The sequence below is a fragment of the Vombatus ursinus genome, unplaced genomic scaffold (assembly GCF_900497805.2).
Source record: "Vombatus ursinus unplaced genomic scaffold, bare-nosed wombat genome assembly UNPS02003559.1, whole genome shotgun sequence".
In the NCBI taxonomy this organism is placed as follows: domain Eukaryota; kingdom Metazoa; phylum Chordata; class Mammalia; order Diprotodontia; family Vombatidae; genus Vombatus; species Vombatus ursinus.
Window position 1 is genome coordinate 12,586 of NW_020943337.1, and position 23,023 is coordinate 35,608.

General features: G+C 42.6%; 1 protein-coding gene across 1 annotated transcript in view; it reads right to left on the bottom strand.

The window, feature by feature from the left end:
- The window catches only part of LOC114052344 (copine-4-like), a 41,142-nt gene that overhangs the window by 11,180 nt on the left and 6,939 nt on the right, over positions 1–23,023 (bottom strand). The window contains exons 3-5 of the mRNA XM_027874903.1: positions 18,998–19,084; positions 17,377–17,436; positions 4,899–5,032 (exon numbers count right to left, since the gene is read on the bottom strand). Coding sequence (XP_027730704.1) covers positions 4,899–5,032; positions 17,377–17,436; positions 18,998–19,084 — 281 coding nt within the window. The remainder of the gene's footprint in view (positions 1–4,898; positions 5,033–17,376; positions 17,437–18,997; positions 19,085–23,023) is intronic.

Consider the following 23,023-nt stretch of genomic DNA (forward strand, 5'->3'; position numbering starts at 1 on the left):
ATTGGACTTGGAGTCAGTTCTAAATCCCAGGTGGTGAGTTCCATGAAGGCAGGGATTGATTTTCCTTTTCTTTCTATCTTGAGCACTTAGCACAGTGCCTGGCACATAGTAGGCACTTAGAGAGTGCTTGTGAACTTGGCTGCCTGGCTTACTTACCACCTGTGTGACCACAGGCAGGCACTAAGGCTGCCTGAGATTCAGATCCTCATCTCTAGAGTGAGGGGCTTGGCCTACCTGGCTGGGCTTCGGAAGTCCTCTCGAGTTCTAAATCTATGGTCCTATCCTGCCTCTGGGTCTTGTTTTCCTCATCTGGGGTGTAGAACGGTGCACGTAATGTCAGACTCAGCTGATGTGTTGGCTGGTTTTGCTGAATTGCCTGATTTTTTCCCTCTTTTTGTGCAATTTTTTACACAAGGGCTGACTTGCTTGCTGGAGGAGCAGGGAAAGAATAAGTCAAAGGAATCTGTAGAAATTAAATACTCGACAGAAACCTGTCGGACTGTTTTCTGAGTTATGAGCCCTACGTTAAGGACGAGTTCTAACCCTCCCCCAGAAGCTCATGTTTACACGGCACCTTCAAGTTTCCAAAGCTCTTCCAGGCAGTGCCAATGTCGCTAGCCTTTTTTTATAGATGAGGAAACTGAGGTACTGATGGTGAAGAGGCATTTCTAGGGTCACATAGCTAGCGAGCCTCAGAGCTGGGGTTCAGATGTAGGGCTCTCTTGACTCTGAATCGATTCAGTGGGCTTTCTACCTCACCACAGAGAACCTCAAACGAAGATCAATGATGAAGGCTGAAGCTACCGTCTGGTCTATTTGGCCTCGTTTATCTCCAGACGTTAAACATGACTATTTTCCCTGCCATTGTTGAGGTTGGGAAAGCACTTTCAAAAGAATTGGAGAATCACAGAATTTTAGCTTTGGAAGGGACCTCGGTGGTTGTCTAGTCACCCCAAATAATCCTCACAATAATCCCACGAAGTACCTAATGCAAATGTTCATCCCCAGTGTACAGATGAGGAAAACTGAGGCTTTGAGGAATTCTCTAGTTTTTCAAAGGTAGGAGATCATATTCATTCCACTACATCACATTTTTGTTCACAGCAGAAAGAAAAACTTGACTGTTCAGGGTCTTTGGGAGAAGTTGTATGGCTGCTAGGTTTCAAAAACTCCCCAGCTGCTGAAAAACAGGTATCCTCTATAGAACTTTATCCAGCTGCGTTGATTCTGACTTGTAAAAAATAATTGTGGCAGGACAGAAGGAAATTTCCTGACTTTGTGTCTGTCTCTCTCTCTCCATCCACACAAAGAAAGAAATGTCCCAGAACCTTGTAGGCTTTTAAGCTGACCAGATTGCATCAAGCATTCTCATGGAAAAGGCAACCCTCGAGTCTTCCAAGAGTCCCAGGCTTTCCCTTCCGACATATTTTTCCATCTAGGGCATTGTCTGGTTTTCATCTAAAGCTGCCTTAATATGAAGGATGAACTCTACTGACCTGCAAAACTCATTCTTCCTCACCAGTTCATTAAATAAAAAGAAACAGTACTGAATATTCTTCAGTGAACTTCTGTGATGTCATTTGCTACTGAACTTCATTTATCCTTTAGGTTTACATAGGTTCTGTATTTTCTTTGTAATTTAAAACATTTTACTCGGATAGTGGGTGAGAGCGTTACATTTGGAGTCAGGAGACTCCAGAGAATCAAATCCTGAGCCCCCTCGCTGTCCCCAAGTGATGGCACAGGGTCCATAGCCTGTGTGGGTCAGAGGCAAGATTGAAACTTTGATTTTTCCTGACTTTGAAGCTGACCTTGCTTGTTCTGACTTAGTTTATAATATGGTGGCACTTCTATAAGTCCTATCTACATTTTGCAGATGAAGAAATTAAGACTTGAGGAAAGAGGTAGGTAGGTGGCTTAGTGAGCAGAGGGCTAGATTTAGAGACAGGAAGACCTGAGTTCAAATTCAGCCTCAGACACTTAATAGCCATATGACCCTGAGCAAGTCACTTAACCTTTGTTTGTCTCAATTTCTTTATCCATAAAATGGGGATAATAACAGTAAGTTCCTTCCAGAGTTTTTGTAAAGGTCAAGTGAGATAATATTTGTAAAGTTCTTTACAAAATCTTGAAGTACTACATAAATGCTACTTATTATTATTATTATTAGCAGCAGACTTAAATAATTTGCTTAAAGTCACCCTGAAAATCAGCAGTAGACTCGGGACTAGATCCTAGGGTCCAAGTCTCTGAATTTCTAGATAAATTTTTTCTCCTTGAGGAATTCAACACCAGACTTTCTTTCCTCCTTTTGAACAGTTGTTGTAAGAGGAAAGGAAATGTTCACCTTATACCACACACATTGGCAAAGATGACAAAAATAGAGGAATAGTCAATGCTGGAGGGGTTGTGTGAAGACGGGTACACAGATGAATGTTGTTGGAGCTGTGAAGTAAGTTGGCCACCTAGCTACTTTTTAGAACGTATAGGATATGTCCAGGATTGTAAAAACACCAAAAACTATTCATCATTCATTAAAGAAACACTTATTGTGCACCAACTGTATGCATAGCATTACACAAGAGGCTGTGGAATATGGGGAAAGGAAGAACTAACATTAGTGGAAGGCATGATGATGATATATTTAAAGGGCAAGACTTGGACACTAGAAGACCTGAGTTCAAATCTCATTTTAGATACTTATTAGCTGTGTGACCCTGGGCAAGTCACTTAACATCTGTTTGCCTCGGTTTTCTCATCTGTAAGATAGGGATAACAATAGCACCTACCTCTCAGGTTGTCGTGAGGATCAAAGGAGACAATATTTGTAAAGTGCTCTGCAAACCTTAGAGCGCTTTATAAATGCTTGCCATTTTGAGGATTTTTACGAACTAGTGGAAAGAGAAGACACATGTATTTCCTTCATTTGCCACCAGCTGCCCTGCTTGGTTTCAGTTCCATCATCATCATATCCTTCTCTCCCTTTCTCATGATAAACTCAACCTCAAGGAGATTGTTTGACCTTTGCTACTTATACTTCATCAATACCCTCAGCTGCTTTGGCCCTTCCTCCCAGAGCCTCCATTTACAGAGGGCTCAAAATGTTCCCTCCTCTCTCCCACTCTATAATCCTATAATCCTTATTCATAGCATTTAGGGTTCAAAGCTTGAAGGGACTCATCTAATCAAACCCTGTGACTTAACAGATGAGGAAAATGAGACAAGTGACTTGTCCAAAGTCATTTAGATAGTATGTAGGACTTCTGGAATTTGAACCCACGGCCTTCTGGTTCCAAATATACCCTGGATGTGACCTGGATGTGGCATCCTGGGTCCCTAAGTGATAGAGGTGCCATATTTGGATGGTCACTACAGTCGGTAACTCAAATGTAGGGCTTAGAAGTCCTTAGGAAACATTTTCCATAAAATAACTCTAATGACTATAATGGTCAAACTGTCTTGTTCAGAATGTGCCATAGCGAAGGGGCATGAGTGACCACATTTCCTAAGTCTGATCAAAAATGGAAACATGAACTGGGAAAGACTTACATGAACTGATGCATAGTGAAGTGAACAGAACCAGGAGAATGTTGTACACAGTAACAGCAATATTGTTCAATTAAGAACTGTGAATGACTTAACAATTTTCAGCAATATAATGATCCAAGACAATCCCAAAGGACTAATGATGAAGCATACTATCAGCCTCCAGAGAAAGAACTGATATTGATTGAATATGGGCTGAAGCATGCTATTTTTTACTTTCTTTCATTTTTTCTTTTATTCAAGACATCTTGTACAAAATGACTAATATGGAAATGTTTTACATAATTGTACACGTATAACCTATATCTGATTGCTTAGTGTCTCAGAGAGTGGGGAGGGGAGGGAGGCTGGAATTTGGAACTCAAAACTTTAAATAAAATTGTTGAGTTTTTTTTTTTAATGGAAGTATGATCCTGAGTAGGAATAGCACTTGGATGATTTCAAAGGCTAAACTGGTTCAATAAACCCCCTCTGTTTTAACTCACAGTGACCAAACAGAATCAGAAAACCCTCCAATGGGACAGAGGCTGAAATTCTCAGATTTTTCTACTAATTTCATTTCTGTACCATTTTAGTCTCTGATAGGGGCCATGTCCCACCATGTGGATATTAACAGCCTTTCAAAAATCTCATCACCAAAGCTGGGTTAAGAAGAAAAAAAAATTCCTGCAGTAAATCATGCTATCCTAACAAAATTTCAATGAAACTTGGATGACAACATTCTTTTCACCTTTTCTTTATTCTACCTTTTTAATGCAAGAGATCAGTCAGCCAGCTCAGGCTAAGTCACTACTCTTTTCTTACAGATCACCTTCAGACTCCACAGAGAATTACAAATATCTAAATTTATACACACAAAATAGAAGGGTTTTATGAGCAAATACCTGAACTTTCCCACTCCATCCTGAACTGAGATAAGAATGAATTCAGCATGAAGTAATATCTGCAAATCTCATGAATGTAGCAACCTCTTTTATAGAAGATGAATATGTTTTGCTAAAGACATAAATAAAACAATAGTTGGACCCCGAAATCTCTTTCCTACATATACTGGTCAAAGTTATCCAGTGGACTTATCTGTATCTTCCAAGGAGAGAAGGCCAAGAGAAGGAAGCTAACGAAGGATTTTTTTGGTGACTAAGGTCAGCTATGTACCAACACAGCTTTCTCCAGATTGTGTGTCCAACAGTGAGTGTGGCCACCAGCTGGAGATGCTACATTTGTACATTTGAAGCCTTACCATAAAGTGCCTGGTGAATCACCTGGCAGAAGTTCCACTAGGTAGCTGGACACTGACACAGTTCTGACTCTATGGGAGAATCCATTAGGGAACCCCAGACCCAAACAATTACCTGTCATAGTCTTGGCAGATCTCTCCAACAGCTACCAAGGCCTTCAGGTATTCATTGGGTTGGTAAGGATGGATATAGTGCAGTGAACAGCTGTTCCTGGGATCCCCATTGGATGCAGTGAAGTCTATTGCTACCTGCAGGAGGAAGGAATAGAGAAATGTAATTGTTTGGGACTGTTGTCTTCATATGGGACCGTGGATCAGCGTCTCTTTCTCTCTCTCTGCTTTGAATTTCCCTACTAGTATTGTATATAATTGTATTGCATTGTATATAAAATAAAGTAAATACAAATACACTTCTCTCATCTCTGTGCCTTTTCATTGGCTGTGCCAGATGCCTGAGATGCTCTCCTTCCTAATCTGTACCTCTTAGAATCCTGGATCTTCCTTCAAAACTCAGCTCATGTACCGCATTCTGCATGAAGAAAATTTCTTGACCTCCTACCACAAGATGGTAGCAAACCTTCCCCCCCCCCACAACTACCTTGTCTTTATTTTTCATATTTTCTGCTTTTTTTTAATACATCCATATGTTGTCTTCTCAGTTAGAAGGGCAGGGGCTCAGTTAGAAAGGCAAGGCCTTTTCCCATCTTTGTCTTTGTATCCCTAGAGCCTGATACCTGATAGAGAAGGAAATAAGTTTTTATATAGTGCCTACTATGTGCCAGGCAGTGTGCTAAATGCTTTACAAATATTGTCTTATTTCATCATAATAGGGCCTTAATAAATGTGTGTTGAGTTGCATCTGCCGGCCATCCCCCCAGGCTCTGTCTCCATGTCTCTGCAGACACAGTGTCTTTTTTTTCAGGCCTCTTCCTTGCTCTCTCTGCAGCATCTGATCCTCCTGGCCCTCCTTCGTATTCCCTCTTCTCTCACCTTCACTGATGCTGCTCCGTAGGCGTTCTCTGCTCTGTGCTGTGCCCTCTGCCTCAATCAGCCTCCGTGGAGTCTCCCTTCTCACAACTCTCGAATATTGTAACAGATCAAAAGAGTGAATTTTCCTACAAACTCTTAGCGTGGGGGTGGGTAGGAAGGAGTACCCCCTTTCTTTTGTCTTTGCTCTTGTTTCCCTTCTCCTTTGATGACCTCCTTTCTCTTCTGGCTGATTCCAAATCCCTTACGCATCCCATAAGGCCCATTCCAAGTTTTTATTGGCTCCATGAAATCTCCCCTAGTTGCTTTCGAGGCTATTAAAGGTTGTCTCTTCTAAACAACTTTGGCACTTCTGGTTTGTGCCATCTCATTTAACTCCTAATGATGTCCTGTCTCATGCTGTATACTGCTGGTTATCTCAATTATAGAATCAGAGAAATCTCTATTCAGATCTTCAAGACCAGTGGTCTCATTTTAGAGTAAACTGAGGCTTGGAGAGCTCTGAATGTCAACGATTTATTATGATGGGTTTGTGACTAGGGCCTGGCTCCTTTGAGCCAGAAGTCCAGCCAAATTCTGTGGATGTTGGCAGAATTCTTAGGGCATCTCTGTGGCTGTCCTTCCAGGTTTCCAAAATGATCATTAAATAATAAAGCTAAAAGCATCTCTACTTCTCCTAAATTTGCCCTTGGAAGATTACCTATTACACTGCAGACCAATGATAAAATGCCAACTGCAGTAACTCAATCCAGTTTCCGAGATACAAGTAAAAAATAAATCCTAATACAACAAATCGGGAGAAATGCTCTGTACAGCAAAATGACTTTTGTATGTCTGAGATTGCTATTTAGAAACTATTCTTTCTTAGTCTGTTTATGACTTTTTTTCTTCCAAAAACAAATCCTCTACAAATATTTTCTTTCTCCAGTCTCTGTGTATATAGAGGCAGTCCCTCTCACCAACAAAAGACCTTGAGTGTTAATTTACATTGGAGGCAGAGAGAGGAACCAAGCTTTACCCTGCCACTAAGTGACATTTTCTTTGAGCCTTCTGAATAAAACCAAGACACTGTTCCCAGCCACCCATCCAAATAAAATAGCGAGCAAAATTAGCCAGGAGCTTTGAGGAGAAAGGGAGGGTATCGGAGGCATGCACGGCACCTCTCTCCTGTCCCTAGTTGACTCACAACATTTGTTTGATTGCTTAGTCAGGATACAGAGGCAGGGAGTGTTATTTCTGGCGATATAGCTATTTTTTTTTTAGCAAAATACCATTAATAATTCATGTTTTTATGACACTTTAAGGTTTGTAAACATTTCATCCTTTTCCCCTGTGAGGTAGGTAGGGTGAATATTATTATCCCCATTTTATAGATGAGGAAACGGAGGCTTAGGAAGGTGAAATTACTGACTCAGAATTATAGAATGAGCTCCCTGAGTGCAGGGATGGTCTTTTGCCTCTTTTTATACTCCTGGAGCTTAGCACAGTGCCTGGCACATAACAGGCACTTAATAAATGTTTATTGATTGATAGATACAGCAATGGAAATGTTGGAACTAGGATCTGAAACCAGGACTTTGCTGACTCCAGGCTCGATACATTTTCCGCTAAGCCATAAAACAATTTGTAAGTTCTACCAAATGAATGATGATAATAATAATAATAATGATAACGATTACGTAGTACTTTAAGATTTGCATAACACTTTATATATTTTATCTCATTGGATTCCCAGGACAACCCTGACAGGTAGGTGTTATTATTATCCTCGTTTTACAGATGAGGAAACTGAGGCACACAGAAGTTAAATGATTTGCCCAGAGACACAACTAGTAAGTATCTGAGGATGGATTTGAACTCAGGACTTCCTGACTCTAAGACCAGTGCCCTCTCCACTGGGCCACTAGGTGTCATAGTTATGGATGAACACTGCACATGTAGATCAGGATGGAACAGAAAGGAATGCTGGAGTGAGGTCTCCCTTAAGCATCTCAATAGGTCCATTAGCATCTGCCTCCATAGCTCTACAAGCAAACTGACAAATTTAAAACAATCACTTATACAAACTGACTCTACACCTCTCTGTAGGTGACAGAATAACAGTCTCAGAACTGAAAGGTGCCTCATAGGCCTTGAAGGAGCTGTGTGTGAATCCTGATTCTTCCACTTTCTGCCTAGGGTCTAGGGGAAGGAGAAAGAGCAGGATTTGACATCAGAGGAACTGGGTTCAAATCCCTGCTCTGCCAGCTGAGGGCACAGTGATTAGAGCACTGGGCCTGGAGTAGGGAAGACCTGAGTTCAAATTCAGCCTCAGGTACCTAGCAGCTGTGTGACCTTAGGCAAATCATTTAACCTGTGTTTTCCTCAGTTTCCTCAACTGTGAAATAGGGATAATGGTTGCATTTACTTCCCAGGGATGTTGTGAAAATCAAATGAGATAATTTTCAAGTGGCTAGCACCTAGGAGGCACCTTCCTCCAGGGCCAGAAGAGGGTATGAAGTGAAGGATTTGCAAGTGCATTCAATGACAAAAAAAAAAAGATGAAAGAGAAACCTGGGCAGATTTGTAACTGATGGCAGAGTGAAGTGAGCAGAACCAGGGGAACAATTTATATTATAAAAGCAACACTGTACCAACCATAGCAACCACCTTTGACAGACTTTACAAGTCTGGTCACAGCAATGATCAGTCATGTTCCAGAGGATCCATGGTGAAGAATGATACCCATTTCCTGACTGAGAAGTGATTAACTAAATATGCAGAATAGGATTCATTTTGGGGACATAGCCAATTGCTGACCTATGCCTATCTTGTTCCAAGGGTTTTTCTTTTCTTTCTTTCAGTGGGTGGATGAGTGGTGCTGAGAAAACAAATTCTTGTTTATTGAAAATAAAATAAAATTTAATTTAAAAATGGTGAAGCAATGAGCCATACCCTCTAAACATCCCAGAAGGAGAAACTTTTTATCATGTGTCTTGCCTAACAAAGGGTGCTATAAAGTAGAAGTTAACCAGCAGCTCTTTTTCCAGCTGACATCTCCCAAAACAGGTTGTCTTAATGAGATCTGAGTAAAAATGTACCAGAGGGAATTCGTTGAACTTATCTTCTGGCTCTGGCCATTTGCCAAAATTGTTGGATGCTCTTTAAAAGAAGGAGAGGGAGAGAGACAGAGACACAAAGAGACAGAGAGAAGATGGGGGCGGAGGAGGGGGAGAAAGGGGAAGGAAGAAATGACTAGGAAGTTAGGTGGGTAAGAAAAGGCAAAGAACTCTTGGGATTAAGTGGAGTAGGGGGAAAGAAACAAGGAATCCACCGAAATCTTATGATATTTTATGTATGGTTTATGGACCATGGTGCTTGCTGTGCTGTTTTCTTTAATGCTCATGGATTTGCAAGCCCCAGTATCTTTCTTTTCAGTCAGGATGCCTTATGAAAGCTCTAGGTTCCATGACCTTCTCAGAGGGCAGTTGGAAGGGAGGTCTGAGTCCCATCCACCTTCCAAGAGGCCTCTCTCCTCATTAAGATGGCCTCAAAGCAGCTTTGCGTAACTTGTAAAAGAAGGAAACAGCCAGCTTCTTTTCTAGATTTGGGGGTCCCAAAGTATACAACACCATTTCTCCCTAGGAAACCAGACATGAGCGATGAGCACTCTTGTATTATTTTTTAGTCTCCAACATCAAACAACTTTGCTCTTCCTCTCATACTGCAAACAAACTTTATGAACCCCCTGGTTAGATTTCAAAGGGATGCTGAAAGAAATGAGCCCCTGGTTATTTGCTAGAATTCTAAAACTGTCTGCCTTCCCCAAGGCTTTCCCAAATCATTTGTTGTTCTAGCATATGTGCTTTTAGGTAATGCTGATAATCTGTGCTGCTCTAGCTGAGCTTGGGGTGGTGTTTATTTTTTGGTGTGTGGGGGAGCTTTAAAAAATTATGGGTTACGTTCTTGCTCATTGTCTGTATTCCTCTGCATCTCTGCTGGGTGCGGTGAGAGAAGAATCTAGTCTAGAGAACTGAAGTGCTCCTGATGTCACCTAGGCTATTCTGTAGCCAGAGTGAGCACCATTCTTTTAAGTCCATTGGTCAGGGCTATAATTAGAGGGGTGGCAAATTGAGAGATCACTGATGGCACGTCCTTCAGCAGCCCTAGTTAGCAAGGAGAGTTAGCTAAACTAGCAAGTTTCCAGCTGCAGGACTGGAATAAGCTTCCCCGTCCTCTCCTAGCCTCATGTACAGAGCGGCTTCAGGCATATTGCCTCCCTTCCACAGTGTGGTGTCTCCCTATCTCTGCTCCCCTTTCACCTCAACCCCCCATCAACCGAGGATGAGCATCCTACTACTAGACCCCATCTAGTTGGTCTGTGGTACTCGTCCTGGGCACAGCATTGCTATGGTAGCTACTATTTGCTCCTGAGTCTGCCTGAAGGGGCTTCTTTCTTCATCATTTTGGGGAATATCCTCTCATTCCTTCCTTTCTTCCCAACCCGGATGATGGCACTGCAAAGTGAGGGCACACTATCAGTGCTATAGACAGAGTAAGGAATGCCCTGAGATGTATCCAGTTCACACACAAGTCCAGACTTCACCCGATGCTATCATTGGTCTCCCTTGAAAATGAAGGATGAACCATAACAACAAATCAAGGTAGGACCAATTTTCTGAAAGGGTATTTTACCTTATAAAGTAAAATCCTGCCAAAAAGATATTTAATGATACCGAATAATAGCTTTAAGGGTAAAGATCATCTCTATGAAAAAGCCATTTTCAGCTTTGGGGGAGTGTGATGTAATAGGAACAGCACAGACACATCTTGTCAGGAGACCCCGAGGAAGTCTTTCAATCTTTTTGGGCCTCAGTTTCCTTACATGTCAAAATGTGGGGTTTGATTTCTCTTCTAGCTCCTATGAAGCTCTATAAATCTTGACTCTGACACTTAGCTGTGTGACCATAGCCAAATCATTTAGCCCTTTTGGGTCTCGGTTCCCCTGTCCATAAATTTAGGATCATTATACTCAATCTTGGGCTGCTAGGTGGTGGATAGAGTGCTGGACCTGGAGTCAAGAAAACTTCAGTTCAGATATGACCTCAGACACTTCCTAGCTGTGTGACCCTGGGCAAGTCACTTAACCCTGTTTGCCTCAGTTTCTTCATCTGTAAAATGAGCTGGAGAAGGAAATGGCAAACCATTCCAGTATCTTTGCCAAGAAACCCCCAAAAGGGGTCACAAAGAGTGGGCCACTACTTAAAAACGACTGAACAACAAATACTCAACCTACTTAATTCACAGGTTTGTTGGAATGAATGTACTTTTTGAACTTTAAAACTCAATAGAAATGTTAGTAGTTGCTAAAATACAGCAAATGGAATAATAATGCACATGACTTTAACAAAAGAAGGCCACCTCTCTTTACCACCTCCTTTTCAAATAAGCATAGTGTGACACTGACTTGTGGTCTCTAAATGTTGATGTTTTATGTATAAGCACTCAGTGTCTTGTTTCATTGTTCATTGATTTGCCATATTCCAAACCTGAACAAAGACCAATTTTCCCCTTTAGGGGGAAGTACATAGTACCTGCTTAATGATGTGTGTGGAGCCCCTCTACCAGTGCAGGTCAGGTTCTGGATTAAAACTAGCAGTTATAATTGCCTGGGGCTCAGGATAATAATTTAGATCTGGAAGGACTTTAGAACACACCATTGAGCTCAGCCCCTCGTTTTAGAGATGAGAAAACTGAGGCAGAAAAAGGTTGAGGGGCTTGCCCAGGACCACCTAGCCAGTGTGTGACAGAAGCTGTGCTTGACCCTGGATATGCCTGACTTGAAGGTTAGCAGCCTGCCAAGCACATAGTAGGTGCCTAATAAATACTTGCCAACTGCCTTGTGACTATGATAGAGCTACTCAGATGCCATATTGGTCTAAAGAGAGTTCACACTTTCCTCCCCTTCACCCCCATGTGGCTTGCACCAAACGTGAGTAGGGTGGGCAGAGCACCAACTTGGCCTGGAGTTCTCATCCCCTTGTGTCTTCACTCCTTCACAAGTCACACAGCCTTGCCCTTACCGTTCTGGAGGGAAGACTTTGCAAGGAAGTCACCAGGTCAGCCCTGATATTGATTATTGCTTTCCAAGTGGAAAATACCTAGCTGTCTTTTGTACAGCAAGGGCCTGGGAACAAAGAAAACACTCTGTGCACTTTTAGGAACTTCCTTGTAACTGCAAAGTGTATCCACATAATAGAGATATCAGGTGACCTTGAGAGCACCCAGCAGGATGCTTGCAAAGCACTCATTAGGCCTTTGAATTCACAGGAACTCTAGAGCATGTTTTGGGTTGTTCTCAAATCCGGGCTTATCAGTCCAGCTTCGAGCTCCAATCAACAACCCTTTCAGACTACAGAGGCACTGACTGCTCAGGGCTGTGTGATTGAAATCCCAGAATCAAGATAAGTGCCCAGTCCCAATTTATATTTACCCTCTTTCCTCTCCTTGTCCTCTTAGAAAGCCTTCCTTTGGGGCTCAACTTATGTGCCACTTTCTATGGGAACCCTTCGTGATCCTCTTCCTCATTAACAGTAATAAAAGCCAGAGAGACGGAAGGATGGGAGCAAAGGAATGGGGGCTCTAGGAAAGTCTCAGCCTTAAGATAACAGGTAATGGCTTGCTAGGAATTATGGATACAAATTCTGAAATTTAAGATCTGTTCTATACAGTTTTTCTTGAATGACTATGTGTCGGAAGGAAAAGAAATGGAAGTTGGTACATTGTGCCTATGACCAAGGAGGAGGCCTAGAAAGGTATACCGAGGCTGGGTGTCATTGGGGGACTGATTTTTAACATGAAGGATGCCCAAGTGGGGCCTGTCTGGTCCTAATCTTGATGGGGGAGGCAGATATTATTTACAATTTTATACTGTCAATACTTGGCTTAATTTCAGGCAACTTGGATAAAACTTCTACCCCAGTGGTATCAAGCTCAAATAGAAACACATAAAGCAGCAGAGTGACTTAGAAAACCACATATTAACATTATCTATCTTGTATTGTATTTTTATTTATTTTGCTAAATCTTTCCCAATTACATTTTTTATTGCCATACTCATGGCCTGAAGGCTGCCTGTTTGAAACCTCTATAAATGAGGAATTAATGATTTGCTTCCCTAATAGCAGTGCTGATGAGGCAATACTGGCCAAGCTTACTGAGAACTTTAGCCAAGAAGCAAGCTTTTGCTTCCCTCTCTGGGAAGTTGATCCTTGATTGGTTCTGCCCCTCTTTGTGAGCAGAATGGAGAAGCTCTACCTGAGACTGGTAGGAAGGGAGCTGCTGGGGGCAGGTAGAAGCAGCAGCTTATGTCCAGGCAATGTGGTTACATCAGTAGGGGAATGGTTAAGTTTACCTCCAGTAGCTCAAGCTGATTGGAAGTAGGAACAATCAAAGGGTGACATCTCTGGGGATCTGCTGCTGCCATCCCCAAGATTCCCTACCCCTGAGGCTCCTGCATTATCCTAGGGGCCAAGCTAGGGATGGCTGGCTTGATCTCTGCAAGTTGTCATGGTCCTGTGGCTGATGTATGGGAGGGGAATGGGGATGAGTGGTCCCCCTGCTTTCAGAGCAAATAAGCAGTATAATAGATACAGGATTGGATTTAGAATGAATAAGAATTGAGTTTAAATCCCACCTACCAAGATCTGTCAGATAAAAATAATAACTTGGGTTGGGTTGAGTTTAGAGGTTACCACCTCCCTTCCCCTGGGTAGCCTTCTCAGTTGGCTTTTCTAATATCAACCGCCATTTTGTTTAGGACTATGATACCTAATATTCTGTTATTCCCTCCTCCTCTTCCTCTTTTAACCATAGAGCCCACAAGAATTGCTCCATGTGTGACCCTGGGCAAGTCACTTAACCACAATTGAAAAAAAGAGCTGCTCCAGCCAAAAGTCTAGAAATGTCCCTATACCTACAGTCTCAACACTCGAGGTTTCTTGACTTTGCTAGAGAGCAAAGGAGGTGATTTTAGAGTAACCAGTCAGGGGAGTTGGCAGCTGAGGCTCACCAGGTTCTTTGATGCATCAGAGGCAGCATAGTGTAGGAGACTGAGCTAGAACTCTGAGATTCCTTCCATCTCTAGGGTTCTGTTCTATCATTTTTAGTGAAGAAAAAACACGCCTAGAAAACCTAAGTACCATCCAAGCCCTCCAAAAGCAGACAAACTAATCCCCAACTTACAGAAATGCTCCAGGTGTGAATCCCTGAGTCATTTCCTTGGAAAAAATACATTTGTCCATGGAAACCATGTTTATACATGGTGGTTAGGTTCCCAGGCTCACCTCAAAAAGCCTGTTCTATCTACAGTATCCCTAAAGAACAGTACCAGTTATGCCACATAGTGGCAGTGAAACAAATGTGATGAGATTTCTATAACAAAAGAGTGTTCCAGGGGCAGCTAGGTAGCGCAGTGGATAGAGCACCAGTCCTGGAGTCAGGAGGACCTGAGTTCAAATCTGGCCTCAGACACTTGACACTTACTAGCTGTGTGACCCTGGGCAAGTCACTTAACCCATTGCCTAACAAAAAGGAAAAGAAAAGAGTGTTCTTAGATAGATAGATAGATAGAACATTTATAAATGCTACCAGGTATGGTGCTAATTTCTGGGAATACAAGTGAATGAATGCATAACCCATTATTAAGAACTTACTACATACAAAGCACTGTGTTAAACACTGGGAATACTGGTTCTTAATATTGATCCCCAGGAGTAATTGAGCATTTGGAAAACTTGGATGATGAAACCCTGGCAAATCTGGGCATATGATCAGCACAGTTATGAACTCGTCTTAGTCTCTACATAGCAGACCCAAAGCGCGTGCGTGTGTGCGTGTGTACATATATGTGTGTGTGTGTGTGTGTGTGTGTGTGAGATTATACCTAGAAGCTCGGGGGAGGGTGAGGAGGAGAACTGAAGGAATTCTGAATATGAAGGAAGGACTGAGCAGACTAAGGAAAAGTTTAGCTGACCACTTCTCTCTCCCTACCCTTTTTTTCCTGGGGAGAAAGGTGAGGACAACAGTAGAAGATAGGGTTTCCCTTCTGCTCTCCTCTTCTCCCTTCCCTTCTCCCTTTCTCCTCTGTTGCTGATGGGATGCAGGGGGAAGGAGGAGGAAGACGTGGTGGCAGACATCCCATCCTGTCTTTCCTTCTTCCTTCTCACCTTCTTCCTTCCCTTTATTGCTGCAGAATACTAGTGCCAGAGAAACCAGCTGAATACATATTGGGGCGGAAGAAGTAAGATGGCAGAATGGCTTTTTATTCCTTTTCTCTCCCTTTCCTTTCACCAGCATGTGCCTGCTCTCCACCTCCCCCAGCCCTTCTTCTTGTCTAAGAATTCTGGGCACTGAGATGATAGGACTGGTAGAGGTAAAGAGCCTTAAAGGAGCGTATGTCAGGGGGTAGTAGGGTCTGTGACAAAGAAGTTGAATGGGAGGCTTAGGCAAGGAATGAGAAAGCAATGTCTAGGGATGGTCAGGAGGGGAGTTCCTGGACAGTATGTCTGGGGTACCTCTTTGTTGGATGGATGGATTTGTCAGAAATAATAATAAACTCACATACAGTTTTAAAGACTGCCAAATGCTTTCGCAAGTAAAGCTTCACAATAACCCTGAGAAGTGGGTAATATAGGTGTTATTATTCCCATTTTACAGATAAGTTTTCAGAACTGTAAGGTGATGACCACATACATAAGTCATAGACTGCCTGAAATGGAATCCAGTATTTCTCTTAGATGATGGCAACAAGGTGAGTAAAATGAGTATCTAAAGGTTGCTCACGACCTATGCAATCTAAAAATGACCCAAATCTATACCATCCTGTTTTAAAATCTCACAAATAACTTCTCAAAACTATCCTCTGACCTCCCTGGGTAATTATTTCTGGTGGCTGCTAGTACACAGAATTTCCCCCTTGGCTGATGTCAATGCATCCTGCTTCCATCAAAAACAGCCTTCGAGCCCAGGAATCAGACATTCAGGTGTGGCTGCTCCTAATTTATCCACCTAGTGCTCATTAGCACTTCATTAATCGAGAAATTAGAAAAGTGCCAGGTTCTCCTGGTCTCATGGAGATGTCTAGGCACCAATAACTAAGATGGGATCATAGGAGTAGAGATGGAAAGTGAAAGCTGGTAGGGACCTTAGAGCTCATTGAGTTCAATCCCCCCAGTGTGAGATTTGTTCTCACTCCCCCCCACACACAGAATGAAACAGGCATTAATTACTTTTTAAGGGGGAGTCACATATCAATGTATGTCCAGCACCTACAGCCTGCCACAACCTGGCCCAGCCTACCTTTCTAGCCTGATCACACATTTCTCTGGGAGCATGGCAAAGCAGAGAATGTTGCATGTGGCTCACAAACTGAGCACTAGCTCTGTCCATCGGGTGTCAAGCATTAGCTCACCAATTAAAGGACTCCCTTGTCCCATTTCTACCCCTCCTCACCCCTCCACAAAAACATCTTGTGTGATAACCTCTGTTCAGGGTCAAGGCATCTTATCGAATCAATCAGCTCTTGCAACATTCCCTCTCAATTTCCTTTTGCCTGAAGCACCCCCCCCACTTTGTGGTTTAAGAAGATATAAACCCCATGTAAACTCCCTTTGAGGAGTTTCTGCCCATGTGGAAGGGGCTCCCTTGCTGGCAATCTCAATAAACCCCAAGACAAGTTTGATACTCTGAGATCTCATTATTCCTGCATCACCTACGTGGACACAGAGTCAGGAAGACCGGAGTTCTAGTCTTACCTTGGATACTTAAGTCACTTAAGCTCCCTAGATTCCAGTTTCCTCTTCTGTAAAATTATTCACGAGTTAGATTCAATGATCTCTAAGGTCCCTTCTGGCACTAAATCAATGATTCTATGATCCTTTGTATATTGTGGTTGAGCCAAACTGGCCTTCTTACCATTCCTCACACACACAGAACTTGATCTGCCATGTCTGTGCCTCTGTGTTGATAGCCCCCCATGCCTGAAATTCACTCTTTTCTCACTTCTACCTCTTAGAATCCTTGGCTTCTTTCAAGTCTTAGTGAAATGCCACATGAACCTTTTCCTGATCTCCTCCATCCACTCAAGCCTCATACCATCTCCCCACCCCATTAGCTTGTAGCTCTTTTGTATAGACTGACCACTATGGATTGTCACCCCCTTAAGAGGATTTGACTTTAAAAGTCTTTGTACCCCTTGTACCTAGAACAATGCCTGGAAACAGAGTAGGTGTTTCATAAATGCTTGTTGACTGTTTGATGGATTGATCTGGCCACAGATGTCATCACGGGAGAAAGAAAATAATTGGAAGTTCATTCAAATCTCCCACCCCCACCTAGAATGCTGCCAGTGTTCACCCCAGGAGTTTCTGGCTGTGAAGTCCAATGCCATAATGAATGCTGCCAATGTGATGCATAAAATGTTACCAATTTACTGAGAACAATGTCCACGTCTGCTTTTAAAACAACCATAAAATTCAACCAGACTCTGCTACCATACTAAATGAACACGGTGGACTTACAGCTTTGATGAACCCCCTGAGCCAAAGTAAATGGAGACGTGAACTCACTGTGAACTGGATCTGGCATCCACCCATGATGTAATCTAAGAAGGAATGCATCTTGTGGATCTGAAAAGAAGGAGGTGGAAGGATTCTGATGAGTAACAGTGAGGGCTGAACTTGGGACGGGGAGCTGCAGCTCACGAGTGCAGAAGCAACAGTACCAACATGGGAAGGAGCCCATGCTATTTTCCTTCTTCAAGTGGCAAGATAGGAAGAGAGAAACACAGACCACTAGGAACACCTGCTTTTCTTCTTCCTCTGCTTTGGCTTATTGCAGAAGGCGACTGGGGTGCAGTGGGAAGAGTGTTGGAATCCTGACTCTATCACTTAACCACGTCCCCAGTGAAAAAGTTGATCACTCTTCCGAGATCTACTCTTGCATTTTCCACTGCCTGCTGGACAGCTCCATCTCATGTTCCTTCCTGGCCCCTCTAAGTCAACGTATCCCAAACTGAAATCCTGGTCTTTGCCCCAGCCCTAATCTTGCTCCCAGAGGATGCAGGCTGAACACTCAGGATTCAAGACTGGTGGTGTATTACTGGGACCAAGAGGCAAGATGGCTCAGCAAATATAGAGCTGGCCTCAAAGCCAGAAGACCCACCTTCTTCCTTGGACACAGACTGACTCTGTGATCCTGAGCAAGTCACGCAAACTCTTCATGTTTGAGGGAACTCTCTGAGACTAGAAGTTGTAGAGAAGGTACCAACCTGCATTGGCAGAGGGATTTTCTTCACTGGGGAAACGGGGCCTGAATAAGAATACCTGTGTTGATTTAGAAAACCATGTATTATCTGTATTCTAGTGTGTGTGTGTGTGTTGCTGTTGATAAATATTTCCCAATTATATTTTGATCTGGTTTGGGCCACACTTGGGAGTGCATTTCTGCCCTACACAAATGAAATTACAGGTTCATACCCTACCTTAAATTGGCATCATGTTTTTGAGTCCAAAGCAATATATTATTTCAGTTTTGTTTCTTTTCACACACAGGTAGGATAGAAATGATCTCTTTCTTTGCAGAAAAGGAAACAGACACAGAGAATGGAGAAATTACCTGAACAGTCACACAGCGTACATTTGCCTAAAATGTCTGAATACTAACTACCAACAGAAAACAAGGGAGGCTTGAAAGACTATTTATTATGGGCACACGGAGATTCTCCTGTGCAATGAAGCAGCTCCCTCTGCGTACTATATCTTCCTTCTTGGTTTTCAATTATCTTCTTGCCTCTCTTTGTTATTCTCCTTTCAGCACAGTCTGATTAAGATATAGATGAAAGAATCAAAATGATCCCAGGAAAGGAGGATCAGAACTCTTTAGCTTTCCCCCCCTCTGTTCTTTCATATTAATTTATGTCTTGGTGTTAGATACAGAATGCTAGAATTTGAATCTCAACTCTGCTATTTAGTAGCTGTGTGACCCTGGTAAAAGCATATCCCATCTCTGTGCCTCAGTTTCCTCATTTGCAAAATGTAGATGACAATTTTTGTACTGCTTATGCCACAGGATTGGTTTTGAAACCTGAAAACCCTGTGGAAGTGGGTTATTATTTTGGCTATGGCTTCCCCTCCCCTTTTGACAACCTTAACTTGCAACTAAAAGGGAGAAGAATGTTTGTGGTCCTACCTTGCACTGGTTCAGAATAACCATGCCAGAGTTCTTGTAATTCTTCTTCTTGGCTTTGTACTTTGGATTGATGCACTCCCACTGTACCTGCAATGAGATCAGTCACAGCGTGAGAGCCACCCACGCAAGGAAGAAATTGAACCATTAAGAGCAAACCAGTGTGCTCTGAGATCGATATAAATGTCGACAGAAATCTGAAGTCAATACCAAGGGGACAAGTGGCCAGTCCAAGAAACGGATTCTGGGCCTGGAGGACGTGGTCTGGGTGAGTTCAGGCTGTAGAGGGAAGGCAGATACATTAATAGTGAGGAAACATGGCCATCAGAATTAATGTATATCATCTATCCAAGCAGTTAACTGTGCTCTGGTCTATCCACATCAGACCTGAATGGGGTTTTTCTGGATGATAGGACAAACATGGGCATAAAATCCTCCATCACCTGGCCCCTTCTTCCCTCTCCAGTCTTCTTACACCTTACTTCCCGCCATGGACTCTGCACTCCTCCGACACTGACCTCCTGTTCCTCACACATTTCCGTCACCTCCCTCCTCTCAGCATTTGCACCGGCTGTTCCCCTTGCCTGTAATTATCTTACACATCTCTGCCTCCTGTCTTCCCTGACTTCCTTCAAGTCCCAGCTAAAATCCCACCTTCTACAAGAAGCTGTTACCAGTTCCCTTAATGCTGGTGTCTTCCCTCTGTTCATTAACTCCAGTTTGGCCTTTATGTATCTTGTAAGTACATTGTTTGCATGTGGCCCACCCTAGGAGATTCTGAGCTCTTTTTTTTTTTTGGTATCCCTAGAGCTTAGCCTACTGACTCATAGTAAGTGATAAACTAATGCTCATTGACAAAGAAGGAAGGAAATAGCGTCAGGCACTGTGCTAAGTATTTTACAGATGTTCTCTCATTTGATCCTCGCAGCAACGGGGAGTTGGCATTTCAGTTACCCCATTTTACAATTGAGGAAACTGAGGTGGACAAAGGTTAAGTGAATTGCCCAGGGTCACACAACTGCTAAGTGTCTAAGGCACTTGACATGACACCAGGATCAGGATGGGCAGATGGTGGTAGAAAATGGGGGTAGAGGAAGTAAGATATAGTCTGGGAATATTATCTGAAGGCATCAGCTCTCAAAAGCTTTCAACCTATAGGCATCTTGGTGGGACATGATGGATCATTATCTAATCAATCCACCAGTCTATTTATTGAAGACACATTATATGTATTCAAAACAAAAATCCCATTTATCACCTTTGTCATCTACTTGTCATTACCCAACACCCTACCAGGAAGGAATGAGAAGGATGGTGCTGCTTTTGATGAGACTCTACTATGGTGATGCTTTCCAAGTCATAATCAAATTTCTCTTTGCCTCAATTTTCTCATCTGTAACATAGAGATAATAATAGCACCCACTTCTCAGATTTGTTGTAAGGATAAAATGAGATATTTGTAAAGGGCTTTGTGAACCTTAATGCACTATATACATGCTAGCCATTATTATAATAATGAAATAAATGAATAAATATTATAGAGGGACAACATTATGTACTAGACTTTAATGTTCCAAGACCTAGGCTGGGGTCCTGCCTCTATGCCTTTTTTAGCTTTGTGAACCTCAGTCCAAACTCTCTGAACCTCAGTTTCTTCATCTGTGAAATATGAAGTTAAAATTCTTGAATGACTTATCTTACAGGGTTGTTTTTTTTTTTTTACAAAGGTCAATTGAGATAACATATGTAAAATGTCTTGTAACCATAAAATTTCATTTAAATGTGGGTTGTTGTCACTATTGTTATCATATATAAATTAATTAAAACTGGGAAGAGAAGTGGTATGTGGCACATTACTGGTTTTAGAAGCAGACTGGTCCAAGAGCCATGAGCCAACTCTCTCTTAATGAGTGGAAAGAATTGGAAGTTCCTGTGGTATGGTGGAGAAGACACCGGCTTTAGGGTCAGGGGACCTGGGTTCAAACTCTACCTTGGATGCTGGCTACCTGTGTGACTTTGGGCAGACCCCTTACCCTCCTCTGGCCTCTCTTTCTTTATCCCTACAATGAGCATGTTGACCCCAAGGACCTCTAGGTCCAAGATCTAATGATCCTCTGATGACTGTGAACAGAGATGCTTCTCTGAGCTCTGGGGAACAGTGGTCACCTCCTGGACATCTATTTCCTCCCCTGAACTAGGCCTTGCTCTGATTACTTTATGGGACTTCCACTCTGTTTGCTGGTAATGAGAATTCTAGTCTCTTCCTAAACAATGACATAAGGCAACTACCAACAAAACCTAGGTCAGCCAGATTGGCTCCGGGAAAAATCCCAAACCAATATTGTATAAACTAGCCACAGGGTAACTATCTCAGCCCCAACAATATTAATGACATAGAGGGAATGTAGGGGGAGAAGGGAAGGTGCAAGGAAATTACGTGCAGGAAGGGATGATTGCCTATGTAATTTTCCAAGTAGGTGATAAGCAGAGTGCAGTGAGACATTTCATCCATTTAATAGACATGTATTAAGCACCTACTAGATGCGTGGTGGGGCAGCTAGGTGGTGAAGCAGAGAGACTGCTGGGCCTGAAGTCAGGAAGTCCAGTGTAGCTGGATCTTAGAGGGCATAAAGGAACAGTAGACAGTAGAAGACTGCAAAGGTAAGAATACTCCAGGTTGTAAGGAGCTTCAGAGGCTTTGATACTTGAAGGTAATGGGGAGCTACTAAGATTTACTGATTAGGGCCACTATGGGGGCGCCATAGTGCACAGAGCACCAGGCCTGGGAGAGAAAGTTCTGAGTTCAAATATGACCTCATATTCTTACTAACTGTGTGACCCTGGGCAAGTCACTTAACCCTGTTTGCCTCAGTTCCTCATCTGTAAAATGAGCCAAAGAAGAAAATGGCAAACAACTGGAGTATCTATGGCAAGAAAATCCCAAGTGAGGTCACAGAGAGTCAGACACGACTGACAAATAACTAAAAAAAAAAATTTAACTGAGTAGAGGGAGTGATGTGGTCAGACCTTCACTTTAGAAAATTATCAATTTGGCATCTTAGTGGTTAATGGATTGCAGGGGTAAGAAACTGGAGGCAGGAGATTAATTAGAGGATTTTATAATAATTTGGGTAATTGGTGATAAAGACCTGAAATAGGGTGGTGCCGTTTGAGTGTAGAGAAGGGGGCATAGAGGAGAGAGATTGTGAAGGTAGAAATAGCTAGACTTGAAAATAGATTGGGTATGTGGGGTGGGTGCCAGTGAAGAGTCAAGGATGACACAGGTTTTCATCTGGGGTGACTGAAGAATTGTGGTGCCCTTGGCAATAATAGGGAAGCCCCCAGTAACAATGATGCCACCATTATCCCACCTTTTTAACTATTTCAGTGTCACCCAGGGCTTTACTGATTATAGGGACAAAAACTCTTCCAAATTCATTTTCTTTTAAGGCAATTGGGGTTAAGTGACTTGCCCAGGGTCACACAGCTAGTAAGTGTCAAGTGTTTGGTCTGAGGCCGGATTTGAACTCAGGTCCTCCTGACTTCAGGGCCGGTGCTCTATCCACTGCACCACCCAGCTGCCCTTCAGTAACATTTTTGCAGAATTTTAATAGAATCTTAGAGTTGGAAGGAACCTCAAAGGTTCCTCTCCATTTTGGTGGACCATAGCCATATCCATTTAACAAAGCTTACATTAAACAAAAAACAAAAGCTCAGATCAGGAAATGTCTTCCCCTAAGTCAAAGACCCCAGTTTGGCTGCATTAAGGGCAGATGCTTTAATTTCCCTCCCTTTCAAAGAGCTCTTCATGCTTTCTGTCATTTACTCTATGATCAGCTTTTTAACAAGGACTTCATACGGCTGGAACTTGATAAGAGAATTTCCCAAACTTCCCCAGTGCAAAATGTGCCAGTCTGGATTCCAAGAATCTCAAATCCCCTGAGAAATGGTCCATGTCTCACAACCAACATCCAAGTACCTCTTCTCAATCAGTCATCCTGACCTATGTCTTGCTACTAGACTCAGATG